At 32.4% G+C, this 22,425-nt stretch overlaps 1 protein-coding gene and 1 long non-coding RNA gene across 9 annotated transcripts in view; one reads left to right on the top strand and one right to left on the bottom strand.

The window, feature by feature from the left end:
- The window catches only part of bma (SCY1-like protein bma), a 39,316-nt gene extending 19,650 nt beyond the window's left edge, over nt 1-19,666 (top strand). Inside the window, exons 15-19 of one of the 8 annotated variants that reach the window (XM_036364070.2) lie at nt 475-688; nt 3,753-4,006; nt 4,720-4,788; nt 7,662-7,841; nt 15,951-19,666. In XM_036364070.2, coding sequence (XP_036219963.1) covers nt 475-688; nt 3,753-4,006; nt 4,720-4,788; nt 7,662-7,841; nt 15,951-15,977 — 744 coding nt within the window. In that variant the 3' untranslated portion in view covers nt 15,978-19,666. Of the gene's footprint in view, nt 1-474; nt 689-3,737; nt 4,007-4,719; nt 4,789-6,583; nt 6,602-7,661; nt 10,272-15,950 lie in introns of those variants that run through there. The other 7 variants (XM_036364069.2, XM_036364067.2, XM_070111813.1 and 4 more) reach the window with 7 other exon arrangements.
- Nucleotides 19,639-20,336, bottom strand: LOC138857857 (uncharacterized). Its single transcript, XR_011397068.1, has 3 exons — nt 20,247-20,336; nt 20,091-20,184; nt 19,639-19,912 (listed from the first exon to the last, which is right to left on the bottom strand). It is a non-coding gene; the product is annotated as an uncharacterized lncRNA (long non-coding RNA).
- Between the last annotated feature and the right edge of the window lie 2,089 nt (nt 20,337-22,425).

Here is a 22,425-nt window from a genome sequence, read left to right as displayed (position 1 = left end):
ATTCAAGCGATCCTATCCTCATTCAAAAGCACACATACATGCCCACATACATCTACATTTTATTATATTATAGCTACCCTGCAGTAAATCAACTAGTTTAGCTGTTTTACAACTGTGTGAAACAAAAGCTGAAGTCGGATTTCGTTCGCAAATATACGAGCCTTATACTATATCAAAGTTAACAAGTGATATCGTTTTGAAGCCAAATAATTTAATTTGAATTAATACTCGTTTTACTCCTGATTGAGACAAGTAAATAAATATTCTAAAATAAAATGAAATGCATTAATAAATCGTTTTGATGTTGTTCTGACTAGTTTGACTCCTTTAAGGTACCAGAGATAATTTAGTGAATTTTTTGACTAGTTTGTTGCTTCACTGCAGGGTACATAGGCGCATAAATTATGGTAGTCGGTGTTAGTATGTCAGCTCATCTTTCAATGCAAACGCATGCAATACTCTTACTTCCAACAGGTGCTGCAAGAGATGCTCGAACAAATTGACCGTCAGCAACGAAATAAATTGAAACTGGACAATCTGTCAATACCATCACCGGAGCGCCATCGTCCATTGCGGCATCAATTCTCATCGGATAACATGAATGCCCCTCCATTCAACATACCCAATTTACGTATCGATCAGCGGAAAACATCCAGTGCAGAGGATATGGCACGCAAGAATTCTGGAGGTACATACAGATATAACAATCGTTCATTATCACTCACATCAACACTATACATACACACATTATATGTTGCACTTGTTTGCCAGCATACCGACAGGTGTGCGGGAATTTGTCTGCGTTCTTGAAAGTATGCAATTATAGTTATTCACGCGACAATGGCGTCATGAATGATATCAATGAACATATCAACGTAAGTAGAATAAGTGTGTTCCCAGTTGACCACACTAAAAACCTAATGCCTACAAATATTATGTTTGTATGCAGATAATACTACGAAATGGTGTAATGGCAGAGCCAATGGCTATCACTTTTGCACGTAGGTTGCACGTAATCTGTACACAAATCACCACTTCCGAAAACACAAAGGGTGAGAGTTGAGAAAGCGGATTTCGTCTTGATAGACACTCGCCATGTTGTAGCGTGGGAGTAAGCTTTCGGTTTCAGTCTCCGACCAGAATTTCGATAGTAGTTTAAAATTTCTGGTAGCTTCTGTTGGTTCGTAAAATTATCTGCCTCTTAATAAGGAATCATAGGAATCAACTGAATGCAAGAAAATTGTGAATAATCTTATTAACATTCAAGCACTTGTAAATTGAGGTTCATTGGAGAATGGAAGCCGCAAATTTCGAATAACGAACATGAATGCTTTTCTAACTTAACTAATAATAAGATCCATCAGATATTACAGTTTTATTTCGGTGATGCGTTTACAAACAATTTAAAAGTTGGAATGGAATTTCGCTTGACTGCTTTCAGTGAGTACTTAGCTACTTTCATGCCTTCATGACTTCATATATGAATGCAAATATTTGGCCTAAGAAATTTGTACCAACTTACAAACAACAACAAATAATATGTATGCTGAGTGAAAAAGAATTGAAGCGCCTAAAGCCCCAAAAAGTTGTTAGGTACAAGCGGTAACACCAGTGCGATTTGTTCTAGCTTGTTAAGCCCTTTTAGGAAGCTTTCATTGTATGCACACACAAGTAAGGAAGGGCTAAGTACGGGTGTAACCGAACATTTAAAACTTTGCGAATCACAAGTCTCAAAGGCACGAAAATACTTTCAGGATTTTGTAGAACCTTCTAAATCGCCAAATTATTTAGGTGTCTGATTTCTAAACTATGGTAAATCCATATCCTCATGACTCAAATATTTTACATATTAAAGCCTCCCCAATGCCATTCCCTGTACCAAATTACAGTTCGATATCTTAATTTAGTGCTTTGTTATGATATTTTATAGGTTTTGAATTAGTGGTGATTTGTGGGAGTGACAGTGGTTGGAATACGCCCATTTACAACACCATATTTCTTATGATAACAAGGAACATGTATAATAAGTTTCATCGCGATATCTTAATTTTTACTCAAGTTACAGACAGCCACTAGGATTTCAACTCGTCTCGTCATTCTCATCATTTATATAACTATAACCTTTTATTTAACTGGATTAATTAAAGTTGATACAAACAACCGTTAGGTGAACAAAACTATTATACTCTGCAGCAACATGTAGCAAGTGTATAAAAACAGATTTACCGTCACTTAAAAATATAAAACAAGAAAAAAACGTTAACTTCGATTGCACCGAAGCTATAATACCCTTCACAGAACTTGATTTGGATCGTTCAATTTGTAAGGTAGCTATATGCTATAGTGATCCGATCTAAACAATTTCTTCAGGGATTACATTGTTGCCGCCTTAGAAAATCACTCATGCCTAATTCTAATATCGACATCTCAAAAGCTACTACTTCCCCAGTTTGCGTATATACAGACAGACAGACGGACATGGCTAAATCAACTCAGCTCATCATGCAGATCATTTATGTATATCTCTTATAGGTGTCAGACGTTTCCTTCTAGGTGTTACAAACTTTGTGGCAATCTTAATATACCCTGTTCAGGGTATTAAAATAAAAATCAAAAGATTTTGACAAGAATTTTATTTTCACTAAAATTGGCTTGGGGTGGTTTAAACTAAACCCTATATTTTCGATGCACATCCCGATGGCCACCAAAATGTGAATCAGTACTTGGTCCGTTTAGAAACCAAAATTTTTGTGGCTATTTAAAGGCTAGAGAAGCTCAAATATTAATTATTTGTTTTCACGTTTTCCGCCGTCGTGGAATCATTTTGTTTAGCAATAAATAATAATAGACACTTTCACAAGAGATCAATACAAAACTCTCGCGATTTTACGGCGAAATGATATTTAGAATTATTTATCATTATTTTACCTTAGACCTCATTTACCTATGTGATTGAATTTCTGCCCAAAAATGCACATATGAACATATTTACTCTTATATTAATAATGTGAGTAATTGTACGCTGGTTGGTAGTTAAATAGCCAATAATAACATTTAACCCTCAACGGGCTGGTTACGCCAACTATGCGGTTTGACTTTGCAAATAAATCAATTTCGAATACCACGTAACTTAGCGAGGCCGAAGGCAGTGCACACACACAGGGTTGAGCCAGCTGCATCCCCAGTTGTCCAAAACCCTAATTGAATATCTCTCCATGCCTGCGGGTGGCATGGCAGCACTAATCCCAAAACAATATTTGTTAACCCTGGAATCGTTGAAGGTAATAACAGTATAAATTATAATGTTGTAGCACTTTACCCCAAGTTTAGCAGATACTCTGTGATGTTAGTAAATCGCACTAAGAAGAACGCGTTTGTAAGTGATTTTGCATATTTTTGTTACTTTTGTCAGTTAATTAAAACAATTAGAGGAGTTATATAATAATTATATAGACGCTGTCAAATTTGAAACCGAATAGAGAAATTTGTGCATTATACACACAATAGCTGAGGAGGCTACCATTCGACCATAGATTAATAAGTAGCCTATGATTCAATTGATTTTTATGTGATCTCACACATTCAGGAATTCAAACCCATGTCATTGCACAACGTAGGACATACAAAAAATATCCACACGCTCATGTCTACACACGAACCTATGAATGTATGTATGTAGAAAATGACCGCAACCGACGTGGGCAATGTGTTGTTTTGAATATTTTTAATTTTTGCAGTTCGCTTATTTACAGGTTCAGGTATGCTGGGCGGCTGGTGGTTCGGCTGCTCGCCGTCATCGCCCGATAGTAATTTCCTGCGCGTGGCTAATGCATTCCCCAACCGACGGCTGTCGGACAACACCTTGATGACGCCGAAAATACGCATTGCACCATCGTGCGCCTCCTCGCCAGGTGGCACGCCGGGCAGCGGGCTGCCAACACGCCGACACTCGAGCATCGGACCACAGGAACGACGCGGCTCGACAATCAATCTGTCGCCGCCTACTGTAAGTGGCCGCCCTCCTTTCAACACATCCATCACTTATTCATACCACAGCGTGTGCGTCGACTTAGTTGTGCGCCCGCTGATTTACTTTGTGGTTATGTTGGTTGATTTCAGCTTTTAACTCCTTTTCCTTATTTCCTGTTTTTTTTTTGCATTTATTTTAAGAAAGCTTTCTGCCTTCATTATTCTGATTATTCTGTATAAATAAGTAGTTGTGGGTGGGGCGGGAGTGCGCTATGTTACTTTTGCTGTGATTAATCAAAAAAGTACAAATAAATTCTTGAATATGTTGTAGTGAAGTTATAGTCTCTCAAATAATTTGATAACTTTATACTTACAAATACAATAATACATCAATAGTTCCATTCATACTGCGAAGTAAAATCAATTTGTACAAAACATTATATGCCAATGCTTTACTATCGCATAGCTGAATTGTTTATTTAGTGAACCACATATTTTCGTTTGTAATTCTTTAGCTAGCTTTGGTGCAGCTACTTGTATATTTCTTTAAGTGAAGATATTTTCGTTTGTCTATTTATACAAAAAAAAAAAATTTAACCAAATTTGTCATAGAAATTGAAAGTCCGATTTTTTTTTTCATTTCCTTACCACTGATTACATTTCATCACATAACAACAACTACTTAACATAATAATGACAATCGGTAATTGGTAAATGGTAAATACCCCTCTATACTTCCTCCTCAAATAGACGTATGGGTTTGGTGCACGCGGTAGCTCAGGATCGAGTTTGTCGGTACCCTCCTCGTCGGCCTATGTTGTAAGTCTAAAAAACGTCTCAACAATTATTGCCATTCAGAAGTCAACTCAGGTATCTTGTGCGAGTACGGTGCGATGTTCGATTCGCATATCTTAACGATTATAATAATGTTTAACCAGCATTGACGCTTTGTTTTGTGATGTGTGAACTGCTGAGCACATGTGTAATTGTTCGTTCGTTTCGTTCGTTTCATGCCATTTTGCAAGCTCGTACTCGCCTCCGCACGCTCGTCAAATGATAACAAGCTGTATCGTATTCGTTGATAAATATTTTCTCTTTCTTATTTCAATACTCGTAAGCTCAAGAAGTATTAACTGTCCATGAAAGCTATTTTAATTACTATTAGAAATGAAGTAACTAATATGGATGCGGTGAAGTTGCAAAATAGCAACCCTCTATGAAAGATGCCTTAAGTCCAAACGATTAAAAGAAATTTGAAATTTGGAATATTTTCTAAAGACTATTACGTTAGCGTATTAATTGCTTCATTGAAGCATACACACTAATATATTCTACTTAAGAATTATTTCCGTTGTTTTCATAATTATTTTGTGACGAATATTTTGCATTTTGCTGTTGATAATGTGTTTCAAAATATTCAAAATATTCGACGATACTGTATTCGAGAAAACGACTGCCTACTTATGATTTCATATATTTATATTTTCACAATTAAAAGATGTTGTAATTACGAATGTGTTTATATGTTATCTTTGGTATATAATATTATGTTATTGATTTTTAGACAACTATTACAGTATACAAAAAAGTGATAAGAAAATTAAAGTATTATCTTATTTAGAAAATAATCCGTTTTACTACGGCTACGAACTCGACTTTAGGGAGATAATTGGAAAATAGTAAATAGATAATTATGTTATTATTAAATTATGATATTTTGATTGGCAAGGATTTTAAGATTTTAATTTCTCTGTACAAATTATATGGCTACTCATGAATTATTTAATTCACGTCCACAAAACCCGATTTGGATCTAAATATTTGAAATTTTGTTAATGGTATTTAAATGTAAAAGAACAAAATGCGGAATATTTGGAAAAATATTTTGAAGTGGAAAGAGTATTTCAGATATACATACACATGCTTCGTTTTTATTAATACCAACTTTAAAAGTTTGTAAAGTGGAGATGTTGAAACGAAAATAGAGAGTACAGACTAACTGTGAGCTTTCACTACAAGTAAGAGAGATCACTTTGTTTTTATTGTCCTCTTGATAATATAACTGTTTTTTATTAAATCCTTTTAAGTCTCTGTGTGATCTGATGTTAACGTGTGTAAGTTTTTTGATTTCGATGTTAAAAGTTTGTGTGAATTGACTATAATGATTTATTGTATCTTCAAGAAAAGAGAGAGCAGCAGCCTAAACGTTCAATTTATATTTGAGTGTTCTTTAAATTTTCATGTTCAGGTTAAATTCGCAGCAATAATCTCTGTGCGCGTGCAAATACTGTATTTTCCCATTTGTATACTAATTCTGAGTGTTCACCAGCGAGAGCTTCACTAAAAGTCTCACCTACACGATTTCGTGCATATCTACAAACATATATACATACACACCTTCGCCGCTTGTGTCTAGCTTAATGGGCATAATTTCATGAATCATTTGTATGATTTCGTATATTCTTTAACATTTCATTTCTTATTTGTGTTTTTGTTCTCGTTTTTGTGTAACATCCCAACTCTAAGCGAATTCTCTACAAATGTGTGCATTCCATTGTTTATCGAAATATATTTTTTATTTCGTTTACTTTCGGTTAATTGGAAATTATCGCAGCTTGCACGGAGCATGATCGTGAGTACACGTTTTCGCTATGACTTTGCGGCATATGTACATATGTACTCATATTACTTATACATATGTATTTAAGTATCCACACGCTACTACTACTATATACTCACACTAAAGCAATTGAATTCGAATGTCCCTTTTCTACTCTAAAATGCAAACACTACGCTAAGCTTACTGTAAACTTTCTAGTTACATGCATTCAAACACACACATCATTAACTTATGCAATAGGGGTTCGCTAAAACTCACTCCCGAGCAATGTCGATTGAACATAGGAAATAATTGCTTATTTCGCTCGCGAAAAGCTCAACCAAAACGATGGCGTAGTATTCGCCATGATATTCGGTTGAGTTATGGTTTTGGACAACGTTCACTCGACTTTGATCGCAAGCATTGAGCATTTGCGAACCCTGATCCACAGAACACGTATATAGTTACAGAAAGACTAATGTTACCAAGGTTTATTGAGTTGATGATTGTTTTGCGTTGGTTTGTCGTATTCTTGCAATATACTCGTATACTCGTACATACTACTTACTAGTACTACTGCCACTATTATAATATTACTCCTACTGTATAACCGAATATATTTTACATATTTACACCAAATGATTCTGCGTTTCTTGCTTTGCTTCTGTTTCACATTTTTATTTGTGTTATTGTAATTTCTGTATTAAAATTGTTAATTTGTGTAATTGGTTGTTTGGTTTGTGGCCTAAACGGTTCGTAATTTTATTTTTTATGATTGTTCAACAGCTTCAAATAAACGCATTACCCATCACATTATGTATATAAATTGCAAACTGTCTGCAACAAAAACTTGTCAAACATCTTTCCAACGAAGAAAAATGTGCGAGTATATGATTTAAAGAAAGAAAAAAAGTATTAAAGAAAATGGTTGAAAAGAGTCGCGCTGAATATAACCGACAATCTCCATTGACTCCCCAACTGGCACATTTTTCTTCGAGATTCGCACAAGAAACACCTATGTACATTTGTACGATATAAGTATTTATGACACTAGCGTCTGTATGCTTTGAAGAGACTTCATAACCTTTCAAAGAAATCTCCTTTATTATCCTCCAACAAACAGGGTGGATCTATGCCGAACACCTCGAGCAGTGTGCCATTTTTACTATCGTCCAGTATGCAATCGATTCGATCCAGACGTACCTCAACTGTGCTCTCATCAGGACCCTTGGGATCTGGCTCTGGCCTACTACAGCAACTCGGCAGCGGAATGGTAAGACAAATAACTACTTCTGTATCTGGCAATGCAAGCCCGGTGCAACATTTAGTGGTTAATGGACAGCGTACCTACGTCCGAAAGTGTCCGTCACTCAATATCACATTCAGTCAGTAGTGAATAAGTGCAAAAAGTTACGATAAATATTCTAATGAAGTAATGACGAGGTGAAGCCTGATGGCGTTGGCAAGATATGAAAATTTGCAAACGCCTTAAACGCAAATATGCATTGAATCATTTGAGCTGTGCTTTGTAACAAAACATTTAACAAACCAAAAAAAAAAAGGATTTTTAATTTACACAATTACATACATATTTACTAGTACCTAATTATAATCTTATATTAAATAAAACAAACATTTAATATAGAATAAAACTTAGTGGAGCACATGAAGAGTACTCACAAACGTCACAAAAACATCAAACAATGAGGAATGATTGGCTTTGTGAATAGAATTTTTCGGAACTAAGCCAATTTAGAACAAAATTCGAAAAATCTTTTATACATGCTCTACTGTGCCCCTTTGGTGGGGAATAAATTGAATATTACTGTAAAACTTAAGCATATATTTGATTATCGCATAATCGCATTGTGCATTTGAGGCTTCAAGCTGGCTTTAAATTTAAATAAATCATCCCTGCTAAATACCTTTTGTAGGACTATATGGCCTTCAGATTTCTGCGAAATTTAAAGTCACTTTCCACGTTTTGTATATAAAGCAATCATTTCCTGGTTAAGTCAGGGCAAATCATTGTCTTCTTTGAAGTCGCTGTTCACAATTATGCCCCTAGTAGTATATATCCTTCGACGACCTATGTATGAATACATTTTTAAATCAAACCCGGCTGTGACAGTAACTATAAGATATCCATAGGGCAGGATAAGTGATTTGGGTCAAAACTCGCGGTATTTCAAAATTTTATCAGCATGATGTGCTTGTTTCGCAGAAGCGTTAGAAAACACTTTTTTCTCTAATTATAAAACAATTTTGTGGTTTCAATCCACGGTGAGCAGCGTTTTTTGAGTAGGATCTTTATTGATCACTCTTGAGAGAACATTTTGTATGGTATATGTCTGAGAAATTTTTAGTATGTCATTTAAGTGTTCGTGTCTTACGTGTCTTCTCCACTGAAACAAGTGTTGCTTAATGTGGAAATGATTGCAATTAAAAATGGAGGCACGCAAGTACATTATCGAAAAATCTTAAAATTCAAAATTGCAGTTTTTGTGTTTCGGAATGTAAATGAATACATGCAGGATTCTCTCTCTCTCTCAGAATTTTCAAAGAACCGTTGAAATTGCTTTGGCGAACGTTTTGATTTTTTATAATTTGAATTTATATAGCATTAACTCTAGAAATAATCGTTTTCCCATATAATATTTGATTTAGATACATAACTTGTTGTTGTGCTATTTATGCGAGCATTTTAGACGGGGCAGAGGGTAACAATGTCACGAATGTTATGCATTCAATTACACATAGTATATATGTATGTACATGCGTATCGTATTTATCGCATATATATGTACACAAAAACTTATACAAAAATCAAACATTAAATGTTATTTACTTCAAAGTTTAAACATATCGAAATCAAAATAATTACAATTAATAGCATAACTGTTTACACTCTTACCCTTGATTTGCTGAAGTTCTTTAAGTATATGCAAGTACATACCATATTTAATTACAATACAAAATGTATATAAATAAATAGCAAAAAGCGAAATGACAACAAATTATATTCGCAATGCGTTCGATAAGTACCCACCCAAGAACGAACATACTCCCTTAGTTTTTCACTCACACTTTGTACATAGTAATATTGATAGGTAATATTGTTATATTTTTAGCCTGCACTCAGTATTTGCAATCGGTACTTACGTCTGTATTTTGCTTTAAATTCAATTAAATTTTAATTTATTAAAAAACGAACAAATATACATTTATCACATAGAATATCAGTTATATAATTGAATTGAAATTATTTCGCCGGCTTAGTTTAATTTAGTGTTAGTGAATACATATATACCCATATGTATTTCCGTTTAGTGAGTAGCGCCTGCCCTACGTTTGACTTTTGCCCCACCAAGTACTGAATTTTGTATGATTTTCAGCTTTTTGCAGACACCCAAACGCAATCCTATGTCGACCTATATATAAATGTTCAATTGTTGTTGCACACGAATTCACAGAAAACACACTTTTTCATTAATAAGTAAGTTATTTTTGCATGCTTTGCACACAATGGGGTAAAACTTTTACATACTCTCATACTTTTAAGAAATTCGGTGATGCATGTCACTCGAGGTATATCTCGATAATAAAATTTTAAAGAAGCAATTGTGAAAACTTTATACTGACTTTTCCCGTTTTTTATTGATACGCAAAATTTCTATTACTGATAGCTGTCATATACCATACGAAGAATAACGATTCTCAACAGTTTTTCAATGTTTTTACCAATTTTTCATTAGAGAGGTTTTGCAAATAATAATTATTAAAATTGATTTGTGACAAAGTTGACAAAAAACGATTTTGTATAAGTGGTTTGTAAATGAGATGACGCTCGTTGAGAATAAACCGTTGTTCTATGTACTTTAAATTGGATATGTCTACCTCATAAAACACTGTGCTCTAATCGTTAGGCGTAAGCTGTAAGTTGAGGTCAAATCCTGACATGTAGGTGTCTAATCCTATAACAGTTTTCAGATAAATATCAATTCTTAGTTCGGCAACTAACTAACGGTAGTCGAAGAAGCTGACTATTAAACTATTATAGGAGGTGTTGGATGAGTAGATTTAAAGGAGAATTGTAGGTATCTGCGTATCTCTCCAAATGAAAGGAAAACATTTTTTGCACAACACTATAAATCGTAGTTACGCACATGTTTTTGCATTCGCTAATTACCCTTAACAACATTCGCACATACGTTTATTTATTTTTTTAATCATAAATATTATATTTGTATATGGTATACTCGTACATATATGTATATCGTTTTTTGCTGCATGTACCACTAATTGCTATGGAATCCAGTTATATACATATGTATGTATTATGTGCGCATTTTACTTTCTGCCCATCTGACATTGCACAATGAAGAAAACAAATTTTCGCGTTTTTTTATCTCCGTTCGTATGTGAAAGTCTATCGAATTGATGAGAACTGCATTGTACAAAGTATTTAATTAATGCTAAGTCAATTTTTATCAGACAAACATATGTATGTATGTATATATCATTAAATCGTTAAATGCAAATTTGCAAGTATTTCAAAGGAATGTTTAAGGATATGATTGACTGACACTCACGGCCCAAAACACAGCACACGAACACACATACGTATGTATTTCCGACCTAAATATACTAGATATTTAGGTATGTATGCATATACAGCGTAAAATATGATTTCATACCCATAGCCATATCTAGGTGAATACATTTGGATCGTTAGACTATTGAAAGCTTAAACTTAGTGTAGATTTACGAAAAACATTAAACCGTTAATTAAGATAGTTATTTGTATGATATATGCATGTATATTCCTGCATATTTAACATTTAAAGTACACTATGTTAGTCTACTTAGAGAGATTAGTACCTAAGTGATATAAGAGTTTCGGAAATTTTTCATAACATTTACCGTTGAGCATAAATGTAAAGAATCTTCGCCTATCCCCCTAAATCTTAGATAGTTGTAGAATTGTAACAATTCGTTCTTAGAGCGATTTTTGTTCTTTTTGTAGTTAAATAAATATTAATTTATAATATTATAGTTGCATAACTACTCGAACAAAGGCAAACATATCTATTTTGAAAATGCGATCGATATTTACTACTATTACCCGATTCGATATTTGTAATTGAGTGTCTTTTTAACCTTGACATGTTTTTCTACTCTCCCGTACATGTATTTAAGTATATTTGTACATATGTGTGCATATTGTTAAATATACTCATGTAAATATGTAGTTAATGCTATGCAAATTCGAAAATCTTTGAAGTTAACAAATTTTTATAATTATTACTAATATACTTATAATATATTTAGGTGTGTAAGTATTTTCTATATCTCGCTGTTGTTATTGATGTTTTGCGAATGTAACTGTATGATTCTTCCCTTTGAGTACCAAGAAAACTGTACCTGCATATTTTTTATACTCTCGCAACTTGTTGCTACAGAGTACAATAGATTTGTTCACCTAACGGTTGTTTGAACCACCTAAAACTAATCGAGTTAGATATAGAGTTATATATATATAAATGATCACAATGAAGAGACGGGTTGATATCCGGGTGACTGTCTGTCCGTCCGCCCGTCCATCTGTGCAAGCTCTAACTTGAGTAAAAATTGAGATATCTCAATGAAACTTGGTAGACATGTTTCTTGGTACCGTGAGACGGTTGGTATTGCAGATGGGCGTAATCGGACCACTGTCACGCCCACAAAACGCCATTAAATATAAATTGCCATAACTAAGCTCCGCAACAAGATACAAGACTGTTATTTGGTACACAGGATCATATTAAGCAGGGGCATCTGTAGTTCAGGGGGGTCCCGCCCCTAATAGTTTTAATGTGCATATCTCCTAAACTGTCAAAGCTATAATAACAAAATTCACTGGAAGCAAATTTTTTTAGCATCTCTACCTACAGTGCGAAAATGGGGGAAGTCAGGTGAAACTCCCCCCACTCCCCATATAACGGTACTGTAAAAAAATACTAAAAGCCCGATAAACCAAGCACTAAACACGCCAGAGACATTAAATTTTATCTCTAGGATGGTATGAGATGACTTTATAGGAACCGCGTTCAAAATTAGTCAGTGGGCGTGGCACCGCCCACTTTTAGGTGAAAACCCATATCTTGGGATCCGCTCAACCGATTTCAACCAAATTCGGTGCATAACGTTCTTTTCACATTTCTATGATATTGTGCGAAAATGGGTGAAATCGGACTTCAACCACGCCTTTTTCCCATATAACACCATTTTCAATTCCATCTGATTCTTTCACTTTCCACTATGCATATCAAGCAACAATGATTGTATCGGGGTAAAACTTTGCGTGAATAATGCGTTTAAAGTATGCCACCATGTGACCAAAAATTGTCTAAATTGAATCAAAACTGTTTAAGCCCCTGGGTACTGAATATGTGGACCCCAGTGCCTATAGTTGACTTCTTACCGAAAATATCGGTCAACATAGAACAAGGCGGCCAGATACACAAAGAAATCTAAAACGAGTATACCATTTGAATTTGCGAGAGTATAAAATGTTCGGTTACATCCGAACTTAGCCCTTCCTTACTTGTTTAATTATACTTACTTCTTTTGTAAAACGCTTTCCTTAGTTACACAGTGTAGTTTTGGTAGTCGATACGTGATAGCTCAGACTTATTGACTCATTATTCTTATATTTGGACAGATATTGTACATCAGTAATATTTTTGACCCCTTCAAAAATCGAAATAGCTTTTTGATTGTCTGAATCATTTTCCGAAATTTTTCGAAGCTATCGAAAGCCCATTACGTAAATTAATTAAAAATTATAAAAACAAACTTTAATCCATCATACCACAAAGAGCTCTATAATGTATGCTTTTCAGTATCGCAGAATATTAATTATTTGTTAAGTGTATATGTATGAGTAAATATAATATGGTACAACAGCTGCAGAACCCAAGTTTTTAGGTATCTCTTTACCGTTGGGAGGATCGTAGGCTCAACTATTGAAAAAGTCAAAAAGAGGCATTATTTAACTTCCGCGTATATTTCTGATATTGAAAATTAATTCACAAACTCAAAAGCACCAATCGTATATATGTAACATTTATATTTAAAGATAATTTTTTATGTTCAATTATATTAAACACTTTTACTAAGACCCACACCTACTACACCTACACTTGTGCACTCACACATGCAAACTACTCTCTTAAGTGCCTTAAATGTGTCAAAACTTATTCATGTTATATAAATTCATTTCGATGTTCTTGATAATTGTGCCCCAAATAATTCCAAAAACCAAGTAAAATGCCTGCACCGGTATATACATATAATATACTCACACACATGGCAAATATATATATATATATTTAAAACGATTTGCACACTGTGAGTTTGGTCTCAAAAAGCTGAAAATTGTAAGTCCTGATTTGAAAGACATCTGACATACAGAAATGTAATATATATTTCGGGAAACACATTTGAGCAAGCAATGTCTCGAAATAATCGATTTTACAGGTGTTTTAGAGCAAAATATGCCTCTATTAATATATGTGTCTGTTGGGCCGAAAGGGGACAGGCAGTATGTGCCATCTGGATTAACCTTAACTTGGTAGTATTGGTTGTTGGTGCGTACATAGGAGTACATGGTTAATTTCCCTCATACAAATACACAAAAGTCGTATTCATCTTCATTATTTGCATATCTATTATTCATCTAAATTAAACGTCCATAAACCCAAACACATTCACACACATTTCCAAACCGAGACTTCCAATCTGCATTCTCCGGTCTCCGGTCCCAGGTAATTTTTATTTAACCACCAATTAAAAAATTTCGTATGAATCACGGATATGTCGACATCATAATATGTAAATATCGACTCAATACTTTTCGCAGATGTAAGTACTATATTTATGAAATATAAGCTCTGGAGGTTTCAAAATATGTCTAATCATACTCTAGCAATATCACATTGAATCCATTATGGCTCACACCCTTTTATTAGTTGCAATTTATATAAACATATGAAGCGGAAACCTGGCTGGATCGCGATGTAACCTCAAGACAATATTTAGGAGTAATTCGTACAATCAGAAATCAACAATATAAATTTAACAAATTTTTTACTCTTATATTTAAGTGAGTTATAATTGTAGTTACCCCACCAACCCCAACCCCTTCGATTTTGCATGATACTGATACAACTTCTTTAAAACCCTCTCACGAACGTGTGGCGTACCTCCCATAAAATATTTATACATGTTATCTACTATAGTATATGTATCTCTGTATTTATTTTTTTATTATTATTTTTGTAGTAATATTATATATGTTAGAGTGAAAAAGAATTAACTTTAGATTGTACGTATGCATATCATGTATGTATTGATAGATCTACCTAAACATTTTTCTATATGTTTTGACCTAATTAATTTCAGAAACAATAACTGTGTTAGTACTCGTATTTGACCTTCTCAAATCCCAGAACTTTCGAAAACCGAGCTGGTGGGTTCTGCTCTGCCTTTCGAGAACAAGTTTGGAACAAGAAATCATTTCAAAAAATGGTCTCTTGAATCTCTGAGAGCTTTTCTGTCGGGTGAAATTTGATCTAAGAAATCTCTAAATCGTTCAGCGGCAAACTAAAAGTCACCAAAGAAGTGCTTAGACTATGTATTGGAAAAAAAATTTTCATAAAACGAATGATATTGTTTATTTGAATAGACCTAGTGGGCGGCTTGTTTTTCTAGCTCAAAAATCGATTCAAAAACATTTGTAACAGTCTACTAACTTTTGGTCAACGTGAAAACATTCGTTTTTTCCAATACTTTACACAAATTCGCAACTTTAGATGAGGTAAATAAACAAAATTTGAATATCTAAATTATTTAATTTATTGCAATTGGCAGGAGGGCCGATTCCAGCTGGAGTGGCTTTGTAGACTTAATTCTTTACTCTCCTGCTCAAAGCGAATTTTTACTTTTTGACAGTTTTCCTTGTTCAACCTTGACAAGTGCGGGAAGAAAAGCGTTTCATAATATTAAAAAACATAGGAAGGAATTTATTGGTGATATGTTGTCAGTTGCAAGTTTGATTTTTTTCATTACTATTTATATCTGTATGTAGGTGTACGAGTTGGTATATAATATAAATTACCGTAGACTAATTAAATCGCTAGTTTCATTATAAAACTGACGAATTTATAGATATATATATAATTAAGTTAGTATTGAATAAACAACATGGCCTCGTTACGATCCTACACAGTTACACAATTCATGCTACTAAATGCAACGATCTTCTGGCTAGTCGCTCTTCGTAATACCATCCATACTTATTTCATTTTTTTCGTTTGCTAATCTAACTCTTTTTCAGTACCAGCTTTTCTCCGGTCGAACTTAAGCAAATTTTTTTACAAGTCACAGCTATCGAAATCATTTTTAACTCACCTAGCATTCGTTTAGCAAAACTCGACTTTCAACTGCACCAAGTTACAGCGCGGGCCTCAAACAAACTGCGAAGAGAATGATGAATATCTGAGAATGAATTCATTATTAAACAAAGCATCAGGGCAATGGGAACTCGTTAAAGTATCCGTGCAACTTTACCAGGACTTTTGAATATTCTTCATACTCACATCAGTTTAACACTCTCACATTATATTTTACACAGATATTCAGATATTTATTTCAATCATTTTTCAATGCACATATGTACAATTGTAGGTTCATCCGAAATATGTTCGCATAGTGTCTAACACGAACGAACCACTTAAATAAAACAAACGCAATAATAAACATATGAAACAGCCTGAATGCTGTAAAACCCTCGTACCCCCGCCCCCCAAAGCAAAAGCAATCATTTTAGAAACAAACATTACTTATTAGTCGAATATACTCGCGGTAGTCCGCAAATCTGGAAATTCATACGATTGGATTTAAAAACTCCTGTTTATTCTTATACTACCCAACATTTCCAGCAATTTCAATATCTTAGCGTCTTTAGAAAACAAAAAAAACTAGCTATATGGTGTTTATGTATTTAAGATGTTGATGTTCACATAAAGGAATCTCGATGTTTTAGTAGCGCCAAGTGTTGTAGGTGAATCGGAAAAAATTCCATTAATACTTTGCACACATATAAGTTATATGTGTGTGTGTATGTAGGTGTATTAGTAGCTATACGTAGTGTTTAACTCAGTCGAAAGTGTTTCGTGTCACTCAAATGTCTCAAATATAATAAAAAAACACATTATCAAATCTATCCTGTTTACTTTCACACTTTATCTAACAAGCTGTGCTAGCAACTGGTTATCTGCAATTTTGTTTCACTAACTTCCGAATTTATGTGGAAGAAACAGAGAATTTCGACAGGATTCTTTGGTAAGACTTCCGACAAATGTCTTTATGATTGTTTCGAGTGCTAGCTGTAACGCATTGACTTTAGAATAAACCTGTTAGAATTCATATTCAAGAATTTACAACTTAAAACAAGTACTGCAGTAATATAACTGTTTAGATGCTAACAGCTTATTATTTCTATGAGATAAAACAAATAATTAACAGAACAGGAGTACGAAGTAACATCATCAAAACCACCACAACTACTACTACTGAGCTGAAGGTTGTTAATCCTCTGAAAGGGGCAGGTCCCTACCCAAATATGGATGTAGTTAGTTATAAATGAAATCCCGATAAATATATGAATTGTTTTATGTGTGAATGTTTGTGTCAGGTGCCGTTTACGGTACTTAAAATCAGATGTAATAATAAAGAGAATATTTAATTATTGTATTCACTTCATAACTAGAATTAGAAAACAACAAAAATGCACACCATGCGTAAGAGACCTTCAAGAAGAATGGAACAAATACAAATGTTCAAAATGTTATGAAATATTCAAGTTGTTAGAAACAACAAACGAGAGAGGATTTATTGACATTGTTAAAATAGCGAAATTTTATTGCTGTTAGAGGATGCAAATAGAAGGAAAATAAATTATAAAGATTGTTGGAATTTTTTGCGGCCACCGTGAGGTGAACGTATCACAAAACTGTATTTAATATTAGATATATAAATCGTATTCATATACAGATACTCTGTCAATTTTACAGCACTAAAATGAAATGTCCAAAGAATAAAAATAAGAAAACATACTCTTAATATACATATATACATTTATCGAATGAGAACTGTATTTCCAAAGTTAAAAAAAAAATGAAAATTTCAGAATAACATTTATATTTTATGGATTGTAGACATATTAAAAAATAAATATATATAGTTACTTTTTATCAAAGTACCTAATTATTACGTTATTATATGTATATCTATTTGTACAATTCGTGTATCTAAAAGACAATCAATATATTTCCACGCATAAGGCGAAAAATCATGTAGCGTAACTTAAACAATCTTCATTAGTTCAATGTGAAAACGGGCAACAGCATTTTTAAATTGCGTTAAACAAGTGTTTCTCATTCTTCATTTAAATAAGAAATTTTCAAACTTTGGGCAATTGTGTAGTTGACTTCATACTCGAATGCTTGAACCGTTTCCACATTAAACTAAGAAGATACTCTATAAATTTTAGTATATACCTGCCTATTTGAATACACTTATACTTCGTATTAAAGAAAAGCTCTCAAAAGCGCCAGACGAGAAAATTCTTTTACAGGGATTGCCTAAATTTTGCGTATGCAATCAATTCTACTGGTTGAACTTGCACATTTTGAATGTTTGTAGGTTCACACCACCGATCGTAACAATATTATATGAGAATCTGATAATCAAAAAATATATACAAACATACTTACATACATTTTTAAATATGCTTATGTATGTTTTTTGAAAATGCAAAGTCGAATTAGTTTTTTTTACATAATATTTTTTCATTATGTTTGCTCAGTTTAGTAATCAATTTAAAATTTGAAGTAAAACTAAAAGAATTCATTAAATGTAAGTGTTTCTTAGACAGAACCCCCAAAATCACATGCTTCGTGTGTATACAATTTGTTAAGGCGAATATCGATTTTATTAATTAACTTGTATCTATGATTTCCATTAAATATGTATAAACATGGTGTATTTGTTTCAGTTCATTAATTGCACTTAAATTAAACATAAAAAGGGGAAAGCAAAAGCTCAAAAAACGACTGAATTCGAATTAATTAGTTAACTAATTTGCATATATAAACATATACATAATCAATTATATACTAATTTTAGTAACCAAAATAATTTGCCACAGTTAAGAAATTGCCAAATATATTGTGGAATAACATAAAAATGTATGTATATTTTATAAGCAGTTCGATTATTTTTACAAACTATAAACTTTAGTGTAATTACATATACACATATAATAGATATAAAATGGTAATGTAATTTATGTATGTATATTTTAAATAGTATTTTACGACAAACAAGAGTCGACATAGATGCAAGTATACTCCTCAAGCAGAAAAAATTAGTTGTTTAATACGTACAATTTTTAAAATTTCAATTAAGTTGTGAAATTGCGAACACAATTATTATTATTTTTTTTTTTAAATAAGTGTATACCTATTAATTCACTAATTAATGTAATTAATCGCGTGTTTAGTCGGATATCACATAATTGTAACTAACTAAAATTTACACGAAAACTATACAATCTAAATTTCATAGAAGATCGTGAAGTATAAAATCCTTGAAACAGTATGGTACTTTCAAACTAGAAATAGACTTACATTAAAAACTCTAAGTGTTAATCAAAATTCAACTTTTTTTGTACACATATGATAAAGGAAATATGTTTTTATAGCACTTCTTTAAAAACTGATAAACTCTTTTGGAAGAAAGCTGCAAGACATAAACAACTAATCGGCTGCTATGATTATGTTATAAATATTGTTAATTGTTTTCGATAATTCTAAAGTATATTTTTAATGAGTGTGTTTGGAGAGGGAGTTGATTCTCGTAAGAAAGAATAAAGAAACTAATTATTACCAATATATTTATGTCAACTCTTTTAAAGTACTGAATAATATTTGAATGTGTAATAAATGTGACCAGAAAATGAATAAACTAAACTTTCATTATATTTTATTACTAGAAGGGAAAAACATAGTTTCAACTTAAATCATAAGTACTCACAAATACTATAAAATTTATTTTTTGCTTACAACTAGGTGTTTATTTTCGGTGAAAATTCAAATTATCGCCGAGGCATAAAGGATCTATGCTACTTTTTTCGTTTTGTGTGGAGAATGGAAGTTCCACATAAGTCTCTAGTTTCTGGTTTATGCGACCTGTTTCGCTATCACCGACTTCCGTATTGGCTTCACCGACTAAAATCTGTAAATATGACGCATTGGTTAAATTAAATCAACTAATTTGAAAAGCTATTATTATATTTGAAAATAATGACACTTGTTTTAAATGTAAATATACACATGAACATTAAATACATCTATTTAAGTATGTTTATAAAAAAGATCTTCGAAATTTACATATAAAAGCGTATTTATATTACTTCGAATTCGTTCGCTAAAAATTCTGCACTCTTCGCATCCAACTTTGGCTGAGGCAATCCCATTAATGCACATCCTAGAAATTTGTAAACAGATCTGCAATTAGCAGATTTTAATGGTTTATTATTTGTTAATCAATAATATGAAAAACGAATTACCTTAGGTCCACCCCGTCTAACTCTTCGGGTGCAGGAAAGTCTTCATTATTTGAAATAGCATTGATTACTAAAGCAGGCTCAAATACAAATGTTCAAAATGTTATGAAATATTCAAGTTGTTAGAAACAACAAACGAGAGAGGATTTATTGACATTGTTAAAATAGCGAAATTTTATTGCTGTTAGAGGATGCAAATAGAAGGAAAATAAATTATAAAGATTGTTGGAATTTTTTGCGGCCACCGTGAGGTGAACGTATCACAAAACTGTATTTAATATTAGATATATAAATCGTATTCATATACAGATACTCTGTCAATTTTACAGCACTAAAATGAAATGTCCAAAGAATAAAAATAAGAAAACATACTCTTAATATACATATATACATTTATCGAATGAGAACTGTATTTCCAAAGTTAAAAAAAAAATGAAAATTTCAGAATAACATTTATATTTTATGGATTGTAGACATATTAAAAAATAAATATATATAGTTACTTTTTATCAAAGTACCTAATTATTACGTTATTATATGTATATCTATTTGTACAATTCGTGTATCTAAAAGACAATCAATATATTTCCACGCATAAGGCGAAAAATCATGTAGCGTAACTTAAACAATCTTCATTAGTTCAATGTGAAAACGGGCAACAGCATTTTTAAATTGCGTTAAACAAGTGTTTCTCATTCTTCATTTAAATAAGAAATTTTCAAACTTTGGGCAATTGTGTAGTTGACTTCATACTCGAATGCTTGAACCGTTTCCACATTAAACTAAGAAGATACTCTATAAATTTTAGTATATACCTGCCTATTTGAATACACTTATACTTCGTATTAAAGAAAAGCTCTCAAAAGCGCCAGACGAGAAAATTCTTTTACAGGGATTGCCTAAATTTTGCGTATGCAATCAATTCTACTGGTTGAACTTGCACATTTTGAATGTTTGTAGGTTCACACCACCGATCGTAACAATATTATATGAGAATCTGATAATCAAAAAATATATACAAACATACTTACATACATTTTTAAATATGCTTATGTATGTTTTTTGAAAATGCAAAGTCGAATTAGTTTTTTTTACATAATATTTTTTCATTATGTTTGCTCAGTTTAGTAATCAATTTAAAATTTGAAGTAAAACTAAAAGAATTCATTAAATGTAAGTGTTTCTTAGACAGAACCCCCAAAATCACATGCTTCGTGTGTATACAATTTGTTAAGGCGAATATCGATTTTATTAATTAACTTGTATCTATGATTTCCATTAAATATGTATAAACATGGTGTATTTGTTTCAGTTCATTAATTGCACTTAAATTAAACATAAAAAGGGGAAAGCAAAAGCTCAAAAAACGACTGAATTCGAATTAATTAGTTAACTAATTTGCATATATAAACATATACATAATCAATTATATACTAATTTTAGTAACCAAAATAATTTGCCACAGTTAAGAAATTGCCAAATATATTGTGGAATAACATAAAAATGTATGTATATTTTATAAGCAGTTCGATTATTTTTACAAACTATAAACTTTAGTGTAATTACATATACACATATAATAGATATAAAATGGTAATGTAATTTATGTATGTATATTTTAAATAGTATTTTACGACAAACAAGAGTCGACATAGATGCAAGTATACTCCTCAAGCAGAAAAAATTAGTTGTTTAATACGTACAATTTTTAAAATTTCAATTAAGTTGTGAAATTGCGAACACAATTATTATTATTTTTTTTTTTAAATAAGTGTATACCTATTAATTCACTAATTAATGTAATTAATCGCGTGTTTAGTCGGATATCACATAATTGTAACTAACTAAAATTTACACGAAAACTATACAATCTAAATTTCATAGAAGATCGTGAAGTATAAAATCCTTGAAACAGTATGGTACTTTCAAACTAGAAATAGACTTACATTAAAAACTCTAAGTGTTAATCAAAATTCAACTTTTTTTGTACACATATGATAAAGGAAATATGTTTTTATAGCACTTCTTTAAAAACTGATAAACTCTTTTGGAAGAAAGCTGCAAGACATAAACAACTAATCGGCTGCTATGATTATGTTATAAATATTGTTAATTGTTTTCGATAATTCTAAAGTATATTTTTAATGAGTGTGTTTGGAGAGGGAGTTGATTCTCGTAAGAA

Source organism: Bactrocera oleae, chromosome 6 (assembly GCF_042242935.1).
Source record: "Bactrocera oleae isolate idBacOlea1 chromosome 6, idBacOlea1, whole genome shotgun sequence".
In the NCBI taxonomy this organism is placed as follows: Eukaryota; Metazoa; Arthropoda; class Insecta; order Diptera; family Tephritidae; genus Bactrocera; species Bactrocera oleae.
Note: the sequence above shows the minus strand (reverse complement) of the source record. Positions and strands in the feature narration are given on the sequence as shown.